The following is a 10,893-nucleotide window of genomic DNA, read 5'->3' on the forward strand; positions in this document are numbered from 1 at the left end:
AGCTCCAGCTTGTCTCTCAGAAGTCGTGGCTGGATGGTGTTGAAAGCACTGGAGAAATCAAAGAACATGATCCTCACAGGCTTCCAGGCTTCTCCAGGTGAGTCAGAGCTCGGTGCAGGAGGTAGATGATGGCGTCCTCCACCCCGATGCCAGGCTGGTAAGCAAACTGCAGCGGATCCAATGAAGACCTCACCAGGGGGCGCAGATGGTTTAGAACCAACCTCTCGAGGGTCTTCATCAGATGCGATGTCAGGGCTACCGGCCTGTAGCTGCTGAGGTCCTTGGGATGGGAGGTCTTTGGTACCGGTACCACACAGGAGGTCTTCCACAGCTGTGGTACTTTCCCCAGTGACAGGCTCAGGTTGAACAGATATCCTAGGATGCCACACAGTTCATCTGCACAGCATCTCAGGAGCCTGGAGCTGACGCCATCTGGACCTGCAGCCTTCTGCACCTTGATCTTGCGAAGCTCATTCCTCACTTGAAGTGCTGAGATAGAAAGAGTGGATTTTGGGGGAGGGGTGTTATGTTGGAGTCCACAGAAGCCGGGGGTGGGTGTATGGCTGGGAGCTGGGAGGTGTGAAGTCCTGAGATGAAGGAGATTGCAGCAGGGGGGACGATGCTGTGGGAGGGGTGGGTGTTTGATCAAACCTATTAAAATATTTATTTAGGTCATTCACCCACCCCAAGTCTCCTGCAGCCTGGGGGGTTGGTTTTTGTCCTGAGATTGTCTTCAGGCTGTTCCAATTTCATCTTCAGAAAATGAACAGCATGCTCTGGTTAGTCACTAGGAGAGTTTTGAAGCAGTTGGCTAAATGTTAGCAGAGTATAAGGCTGTAAACTTAAGAATTCACCCTATAACTTCTATCAGCAACCACATCTTCAGTGAACACTGACCCCGTGCCACTAATGCACATACATGCCTGTGCCATAACACTCCTCCACCATGTTTGACAGATTTAAATACATTGATGGTAACTGTAATATTTGGACTGTGACATAATATAAAGACAGCAACAGCCTTTTTGTCTAATTTCATAATATGTTGAAACAGACCTGTTTAAGTAACAACTGTCATTTTCAGTTGAGTAATGAGTACTGGTTGAACAGCATGCCATATTAGGACAGAATTCAGCTGGCCTTTCTAACTATATAAGCCGAACACTTGTGTTTTCAGCAGGTATTTTCTCAGTCGGCTGCTCTTCTTCAGTAACCAGCCATGATCCTCCAGGCGGCTGTGCTCAGCGTGTTCTTGTGCTTCGCCCACACTTTTGTTATAGAGGTAAGCGTTGTAGTTAAGTATGCAGACGTAGATGTCCTCTCTGATTTGACCAAGATGTTTTATTTTGTTAAAATGGAATACAACCTTTCTTCAAAACAAAACATAAGAACACAAAGAGAATACTTCTGTTTTTCATTTTATTAATTTATTGTATAAATTGGAATTTGCAATTTTAATCTTCAAGCATTTTTGAACTTGCAAACAAATCAAATACTAGTCCTTATAAACCCTTTTATCTTATTACAGGCACCTTTTAAAAAAAGTGTTGAAAACTCCGGTAAGACTTTGCTATTTTTTACATTTAACACTTGTATGTCATCACACTATGTGAGATATGCTCTTATTCATGTTGATTTGTATTCATTTATTTATTTATTATAATTGGTCCATATTGGATTTGCCTGACTCCTTGTCATGTCTTTGTGATGTTGTAACATGTGACCTTGTCCTTATAGAACAGTCAAACATATGTGCTTCATATTGAACAGGAAACAACACTGAGGGTGATGATTTCAGTATCTCGACACTGCTGGAGAAGGCTAATGCTAATCTTGGTATGTTCAACTTCACTTCAGTTCCTATTCATCAGTAGTAAATATACAGCTTTAGTAACAACATCCAGGGGCTAACCTTAAAAACTGAGTTGATGTGTTAATGAAACCATCGAAAGTACACAGAAAATATGTTTTTCTTTCCATACTTTACAGGAAAGAACTTGGATGAACCTCTAGTCATATTTGGAGACATAGCAGTGCCAACAGGTCTACAGAACGCTGATCCGTGTACGGCTCGAGGCTGTTTGTGGCCTAAAAACAATGGCAGAGTTGTTGTACCTTATCGAATCTCCAACCAGTACTGTAAGTCTAGATACATGGAAATATTCCTTTTTATTGAGCTTTCTGCTAATTTTTCAGGTTTAACTGAAAACTATTAGAATGATTTTCTCCGTCTGTAGGGTTTGTTTTTTTTCCATTAGTGGGCAAAGCTGCTTCCCAAACCTTTTCCCTCTGAGATTCCACATTTTAGTGTCCTCTAAATACAAAGAGAAATCAACGGGTTCTCATCTCAGGGCTTCAAATACAGCTGTTTGGTCAAAAGACTAAACACTAAACAAGTATTTTAATGACATACAGAAAGGTTTTTGTGTACAGAGAATACAAAGTGTTTAAAAATACTACCAAGGAAACTGAAAAGGACAGTTTATTAAAAAAGGAATTAGTCAGTTACACATAAATTTCCTCCGATATATAAAAAAAAAACAACCTAAATATACATCAATCTGTATCAGATGGATGTAATATAAAATTATATATAAAGCTTTGCCAAAGCTTAGCATGGAGACTGATACAAGATATTCAGTCCCAATTTTGAAGACCTTAATGTTGCAGATAAAATTGCTGTTTTCTCGGTTCTAAAATGCCTTTTTCCGTCCATTGTGCTTTTGGCTCAATCCAACCCAAGAGGCGCTCTTTAATTCAAAAGTGCAGGAACTAGTTAGAGGAAACTGCAAATAAAATTTACACCTTCTTCCAGTGTCACAATCAAAAACAATTTTTTTTTTTGGCAAGTTTGACAAGTTTTTTCCAGGGAATTACCTGACAAAGCATCCAGAGTGCCACAGACATTACACTGGGGGTGTTTTGTTATTGAACCTATGATATATCCCAATATAATAACACTCAAAGTTAGTTATAGTTAAGATATGTAGATAAAATGGGACAGATGTATTTTACCCTGAAAATTTCTGTTAGCTATGCCACATCAAAGATACTGGGGGGAAGCGGTTCAATGTTATGACCAATCTTTACAAGCTTCAAGCCAACATAATGAAGAATATTTTTATGCTTTCTATAAATTCATTAAAGTTGTACAAAAACATCAGCTGATTTTGAGGCAGTAACATGGATTTGATTGATTTATAGGCCAGTGTAAGTAAGCAGTTGCTCAGGAGTAGCAGCATTGTGCTCAGTCTTAGTTGAATATAATGCCACAACAAACTAGAACCACAATACATGTTTTTCTGTGAAGCCCGCAGGGAACGTAACGTCATCGAGCAAGGTCTGAGGTCATTTGAAGCAGCCACGTGCGTCAGCTTTAGGCCCCAGAGCAGAGAAAGAGACTTTCTGGACATTCAGTCTCGTGATGGGTAAGTCCAACACAAAGTAGGCATTTATACTTGTATTCTACAGGCAAACTTTTCATCTAACGCAGGATGTTCTGAGTGAGGAAGCTGTTTTACTGGTTTGTCATAAAAATTTTATTTACTGCTCTTTTTCAGGTGTTACTCTTTTGTTGGGCGTCGTGGGGGTGGCCAGATAGTGTCACTGAGTCGCCAGGGCTGTGTTTTCCACCAGATAGTCCAACACGAGGTGCTCCATGCCCTGGGCTTCGACCATGAACAGACTCGTTCAGACAGAGACCAACATGTACGCATCTTGCTAGAGAACGTCATCCCAGGTGGGTCACATGACAAACAACAGCCAGAAACAACAGTCAGAAAAAATCTTTAAATGGTCAGGATGACAAAAAAAACTACATAAATGACAGTTCATTTACCAACAGTAGAGCAATAATCATGTTTTTTTTAGAATATTTCAAACAACCAAAAGTACAAACAATGTAGGGCAAAATGTGAAACATTCACAATAATCAAATCTGTCTGTGGAATTCTTTTATTTATTTATTACATTTATTTATAACTTTGAGACTAATCTATTTGAATTGGAAGAATGTTTTGTTCCTCTGTGCTTTTCAAAAAAAGATGTATGTATATGTGTGTGCAGCACGGTGGCACGGTGGTTAGCACTGCTGCCGCACAGCAAGAAGGTCCTGAGTTCAATTCAGGGTCTTTCTGTGTGGAGTTTGCATGTTCTCCCCGTGTTTGCGTGGGTTCCCTCCGGGTACTCCGGCTTCCTCCCACCGTCCAAAGACATGCAGCTTGTGGGGATAGGTTAATTGGATAATCCAAATTGCCCATAGGTGTGAATGTGAGTGTGAATGGTTGTCTGTCCCTGTGTGTTGGCCCTGCGACAGACTGGCGACCTGTCCAGGGTGTACCCCGCCTTTTGCCCTATGACAGCTGGGATAGGCTCCAGCGCCCCCCGCGACCCTGAAAAGGATAAGCGGACGCGAATGGATGGATGGATGTATATGTGTTGTATATTAGTCTTTTGACGTCACTCACCCCAACCTGTCATGCCAGATGGCGCCCCTCCCTGAGCCACTGTCGCCAGAGTGCTTGCTCAAAGGGGGTCATATGATTGTTGGGGTTTTCTCTGTATGTATTATTGGAGGGTCTACCTTTCAATATAAAGTGCCTTGTTATGCTTTGGTGCTGTATAAATAAAATTGAATTGAATATTAACAAAAAGTATTAAAGTTAACCAAGTACTTTTATTGTCCAAACCTGAGTAGTTTTTGTATATTAACCCTGTCATGCATGAATTATGACAAACTCAATCAGGATTTTTTTTCTTAAGTATTTGTATTCATCTTTAGGCATGAAAAGATGAACACAAATAAATCCTGATTGAGTTTGTCATGATTCATGCATGACAGGGTTAAATAATAAAATTACAATGAAACATTTCATACATCTATTGTAACATTAAACGACCAGTGAGTGTGACACATCAGTGTCTAATGGTTTATTTTGCAAGTATACCATCAGCAGTGACACAAATACAAGAACACAGCCTTTAAATAGCTGTAAACTGTAGCAACCACCATGCGTGAAAGGGTTAACATAGGCAAACATTGTTCAAAATGGAAGTCAGCAGCAAAAGAAGTCACACCTCTTAAGTGTAAAAGCAGCATCAAAATAAATGCACAAATCACTATGTGGAAGCGCAAGGTGAAATGACTTACAACTGTCCCAGCCCTCCCATGTCCATATGGAGAGCTCTCTCTTTAAAGCTGGAAAGCTCTTGTGTCCATGGACACAAATCAACAGATTTCTTTGTTTTTGTGCAAAGGAAAAAAGTTGCCCAGGTGCTCTCACACAGCTGTAGGGTGAACTGAACTTTTGTGACATTTTAATGCTCAGCCTGGAGTAAGAGACAAACATTGACTGAGTTGTTTGAACCCCCACAGGGATGGAGCATAACTTTAGGAAAATCAACACAAGGAACCTTGATACTCCCTATGACTACAACTCTGTTATGCACTATGGAAGGTAAGATATCAGTTCACTCCCTGAACATGCTTCAAATGTATATTTATTTAAAAATTATGTCATAATAACACAGTTTTATTTGACACAGTTTTATCTGTTTTCAGTCCTTTCATTTTCAAGATTTTAATTTTCTACATCCTGTGTACATGTGTGTTGTAATCAACTTCTCTTACCACACTGGCCATTGAGGAAACCAGTAATTCAAACCAGTATATTTTAAAGCTGTGGTAACCAATGAAACAGTTTACACATTGAGTGCTATAACAATAATAATAATAACAATAATAATGATGATAATTTTATTATCAGTAATAATATTGCAGCTGCTAACAAAATAATTGATACTCAACACACGAGAAGCCTACAACGCACACATTTATAGACAAAAGCCACATTAGCTCGTCACAGAGTGCTAGCTTGCTGCCTAACTAGCAAATACTACATGATGGACAATAATGGCGTGCAGGACTTTGCCTTTGGGCTCTTTTTGGGCAGATGATAAACCTTGAAACATTTATATCCCATTCTGTTAAATGTTTGAAATGGCAATAAGGACTCTGTTTGGCAGAGTCAATTAGGTAATAATTAGGTAGATAATCCTCTTGACTGACCTTTCCCTGCTGCATTGCTCAAGCTGAAGCCCATATTATAGTTTCATGTTTTTAGCCTTCTCTTTGTAGTTGTTATAATGACACTTGTTTGAGACTACAATCACAATTTGCCTTACTACTGTGTGTTTGCACCCCAGGTTTGCCTTCTCAAGAGACAGGGAGCCAACCATCGTTCCCATACCCGATGAGAATGTAGCCATTGGCAGAGCTACAGAGATGAGTGCCAATGACATCCTTCGAGTGAATCGCCTTTATACCTGCAGTATGTACCTCGTTTCTTTTCTTTTCGTTTCTTTTTCTTTTCTTTTTTTATAAAGAAAAAAGGAAGCTGGATTAACAGTTGGAAGGTCAGTGGTTCAGTTCTTGGCTACTCCACTCTAAATTCAATTAGTTTAATTCAATTCAATTTTATTTTTATAGCGTCAAATCACAACAACAGTTGCCTCAAAGCACTTTATATTGTAAGGTAAAGACCTCCCATAATGATATTATCCTATATCCTCGCATGTGATTGGCCGCAGTGTGGAGGGATTGGAGCATAGCTGAGCCGCTGTGTGAGAGCTGCTCGGCTCTCACACAGGAATTTAAGGAAATTAGGTGAGGGTAGAAATGACTGAAAGATTATCAGGCTCTGTTTTGAGTTTTGTTCAAAAAAGAATGACTTCATATAGGAAAAAAAAATCACATATGCAGGACACCTTAAACTAGTTTTTTAATTAAGCAGCGAGGCAGAACAAAGTCGGGGCTGTATCAAGACACGAGGACTAAACCCCAATTCAACCAGACACAGACCTAACCCGGAATTAAAACAGGACTACAACAGTTCAAAATCAGGACTACTGAGGACTTAACCAAGACAGACCCAGAATCAGAACTAGATGATAGTAGCACTAAAAATCATCATAGACCTGCACTACACTTATTTTTAATTCTACCAAAGTCCACTATTTAGATTGAGAAACGTTTACATAATTATTCAGCCTTGTTGTGCAAACAAGCTGCAGAACTTAATAAATGTAGAATTTGAAAAGTAACAAATGGAATCTAAAAAGAAACACGAGGTACGAGATACATGTTCTGATGAGTGTTGGCAAACAACCATGTGACTAACAGGTGTGACTCACCTGCTCTTGTTCCCTCTCTGTTCTGTCCTCATTCTCTCCCTCTCTGTGCTGACAATCAAGCCAAACACCAACATCATCAAATATACAGCTGAAACCAGATCTTTACAAACTCTTCAGATAAAAACACTTTTTTAATTGTAACATCAAATCAGACTAAATGTTTATTTTTTTAGATTGATAAATATAAAAACATGTTTGTTAACTTTAAGAGTAAAGAGAGAAACTATCTGTATTTCTTAATTGTAAATGGCACACACAGAGCCTGTTTGCTCTGTGTTTTGCCTTATATGCATCCACAGCTGTGCCACCAATTTACTCACATGGACTCTACGAACCAATCAGAAGCTTCTTTAGCTCAGAATGGAATCGTCTGGAGTTTTCTTATTAATCAACAATAAACTTAGTGTATATGTACTCCTACATTTGATCAAAGTGATTAAAATAGACAGCTCCCTCTTTTTATTCTGACATTTAACTAATTCAAAAGATATTTCAACATTTATTTATCTAAAACAAAAGTTTACTCTAAATTGATGTTTAACAGTAAAAAAAGTTTTTATGTTTTCTCCATAAAGTGTAAATATCTGGTTTCAGCTGTGAATATACTGCTGTGTATTGAAGTTCCTCTTGTTTTGCATAGATATACTGAACAACATACAAAGCATAATATATAAAATAACATCTACCTGAGTTTTTTCTTTGAAAGAAGCTCCTTATGTCCATTGTTGTGCTCATCAGTACACAACTGAAACCGATTTAGAGAGTTTGTTTAGCCGTGGAGGGAAACAACTGAAAATATGAAATGTAAGCTAAGACTCTCTAAAAATCAGCATTGCTGTTCGGCTTTTTATTTATCCATTTGTTGATTCACTCGAAGAGCGAGTAACGCAACCAAGTGATCAGTTTGATATCAACCTTTTGTGATACACCGTCATATTTACATTATTAGTTCAGTACGAATGATTTGCTTTGGTACCTGGTCAAACTTAAGCTCTCCTCTGTCTGCAGCAAACTCGCAGGCAGCAGCTTCTCGCTCACATGGGTGCTGCGCTCAGTCGCCCAGTGCCTGAGCTCGGATCATACCAAAATTAAGGGGAATTTACGACGGTGCGCTCTGTGCTTCGTGTGTTGTTTTTGTTTTATACAGTTGTCAGTCAGGCATCTAACTAACAAATTACACTCCAAAAGACCCCATGCTTCTGAAAAAATGACCTGGGCTTAAGCCCAGTAAGGGTACCCGGCCCCAGAGAATCTGAAGAAAATGGATGGATGTATAGATGTTCCAGGTGTGTCGCCATGTGGGGAAAAATGCTTCAACACACGGTTGGGTTGGTAGTGTACCGGGGGGCTTCTATTTAGGACTACGCTTCCTCCTCACCATCACTCAGCAATCATGTTTTCCCAACTGCTCGGGAAAATCCGATGGAAGAGAACTGACGGGGCCTCCGGAGCTACAAACAAGCTACATTTATAACAAGTATAGTTATTAGTAAAGTAGGCCAAGGGGTAACTAAACATCTGAGCAGGAAAGAGTAGGAGAGACAGGTGAAGAGCTAATGCTAAGCTAGCGAATCCCTAAAGACACAGTGACTGAACACTGTAAATATAATTAGTGGGTGATTCAACAGAGTGTGCTTTGGATAAAGCGCAGGAAGTTTACACTATGAAATAAGACGTTATCTATAAGTTTTTAATTAAATTGGCTACACAGATAAGCAATGCAAAAATACCACTGTAAGATAGAACAGGAAGTGATACTCCAGACTGAGACAACACCAAGAAGTATTTTGAAATGACCTTGAGCAAGATACTGAACTCTGAGTCGCTATTGATAAATTTGTGCAAATGTGTGTCTGGTACTTAAGTATAGAAAAGAGCATTTACATGAATGTTTGTGCGACTGGCTAATAAGAATTTTGAGTGCTCAATTAGAGCACAAAAACACTGTCTAGTCTACTTGCCATTTTTCTGCACCACCTTTAGTTTCCAAACCTATTACTGCACCCATTTGTGCTTAAAGGTTGAGAGGTTTTCAAAATTCAAACAAAATGTAACTGTACTATGAAGCTGTCTCCTCCTCAAATAATAATTATATAAATAGAAAAAGTTGGGACAAGCACAAAAACCTGGAATCCTGTTAACAAACAAGCAGAAAAACCAACGTCACTGGGGTAAAACGTATTTGAAGATCAAATATGTACACAAAACTGACATTGGGTGATGCAAAATGGAGGGAAGAGGAAGCAATTTCTGTTTGGTATTATTGTCTATAGATAATAATATGCTTCAGAATATCATAACCATGAGAGCATGCTTATCTAGTTATCTGCTTTGTGTGCTGAAGACCTTAAATTCTTTCAACCTATCTGCTCAGCCCCCGGCTTACTTTTCTACCTCCACTAGTTTCACAGAACAATCATGGAGACTAGTAAACACCAACATAGATATAGTACATCAAACTGTTCATCAAACTCAGATGTTCATGTAGTGTCTTAAAGAAATGCAGCAGCGTTTAAAGATTTCCCTCTGTTTGTTGTTTGACAGACTCAAATGTGCCCATACCTGTGCAAAGGAACAAGTTGTTCTAGAAAAAGTAAGTAAATAAGCTCGGATGTTTTCGAATTTTGTTTACTTCATTATAATAGAAAATCATGTTCCTATACATTTATTTTACCAATTAAAGCTTTGTCAGGATAACTTTAGTGGAAACATTTGGTTTAAAACAAAAAACAATGAAATGTCATATATTTTAATTGATCAGGGTCAGAAGCATGTAGCTGGGATGAGTGTAAGGCATATAAACCAGAACACCAGACGAACACATCTCCTCAATTTACAGCCTGTGTTTGTGATTTTTTTGTGCAGACACTACATATGTGTAACATCTTCTTTCTGTTTCCACAGACAACCAAGAGATGGGAGAGATTGATGCAGCTTGAATTTTATGCTTTTCAAATTTGCCTGAAATAGCTTTTTTAAAATGAGAAATGAAAATGTATCATTGTCTATACTTTTCACCTGTCCGTTGACTTAACCCCAAACACGCTTGTGTAATTGCTAGTCAGCTGTATGAAATACTAAAAAATGAACAAAAATAAACATTCATTTTCATTTCTAGTAAGTTTGTTTCTTTATTCCAAAAATCCTAGAAGTCTACAGGTCAAAAATACACATTTAACAAGTAAAGATATGAACTCAGTCTTGTACTAGTATTTTCCTGACAAAAAGATATAAAACCAAAGGTTAATCTGCTTAAGTAACAGTCAAACAGAGTGGAAATGGTTTTCAGTGAGAAAAACAATATTATTTTCCCAGTATTACTCTCCTCAAAGTAAGAGTAAGGCCAGTCAAAAGAGTAAGTGAAATGCACACCGCCTTCGCTCCATGTTGCTTTACTGTTGACTGAACTGCTAACTTGGGGTTTGCTCTCTCTGTTAGTACAAGAATTAATAATTGATCAACAAATTGATTTACTCTGACTTCCAGAAACCTGGTTGCAGCAGGATGATTATATTAGTTTAAATAAATCAACCACCAATCATGGTGGACATTGAGTCTCAATGGACCATGTTCAGCGTCTCCATTGCCAAAGCTGCTGCATTGAGCTGTGGCCGCAAGGTGGTTGGTGCCTGCCGTGGTGGTAATCCCCGAACCAAATGGTGGACACCAGAGGTGAAGGGAGCCACCAGGCTGAAGAAGGAG

At 38.9% G+C, this 10,893-nt stretch overlaps 1 protein-coding gene across 2 annotated transcripts; it reads left to right on the forward strand.

The window, feature by feature from the left end:
* Window positions 1-1,149: 1,149 nt before the first annotated feature.
* Window positions 1,150-10,312, forward strand: LOC102301723 (hatching enzyme 1.2). Of its 2 annotated transcripts, XM_005947808.2 has the most exons (10): window positions 1,150-1,282; window positions 1,529-1,559; window positions 1,771-1,836; window positions 1,990-2,139; window positions 3,311-3,428; window positions 3,561-3,739; window positions 5,375-5,456; window positions 6,205-6,329; window positions 9,736-9,784; window positions 10,096-10,312. In XM_005947808.2, the coding sequence occupies exons 1-9, from the start codon at window positions 1,220-1,222 to the stop codon at window positions 9,777-9,779; spliced, it is 858 nt and encodes a 285-aa protein (XP_005947870.1). In that variant the 5' UTR covers window positions 1,150-1,219; the 3' UTR covers window positions 9,780-9,784; window positions 10,096-10,312. The 2 variants fall into 2 exon arrangements, with proteins under 2 accessions (XP_005947870.1, XP_042070260.1); XM_042214326.1 differs by lacking the exon at window positions 9,736-9,784.
* The last annotated feature ends 581 nt before the right edge of the window (window positions 10,313-10,893 follow it).

This window comes from Haplochromis burtoni, unplaced genomic scaffold, assembly GCF_018398535.1.
Source record: "Haplochromis burtoni strain Fernald_Lab_line unplaced genomic scaffold, NCSU_Asbu1 Contig_549, whole genome shotgun sequence".
Taxonomy (NCBI): Eukaryota; Metazoa; Chordata; class Actinopteri; order Cichliformes; family Cichlidae; genus Haplochromis; species Haplochromis burtoni.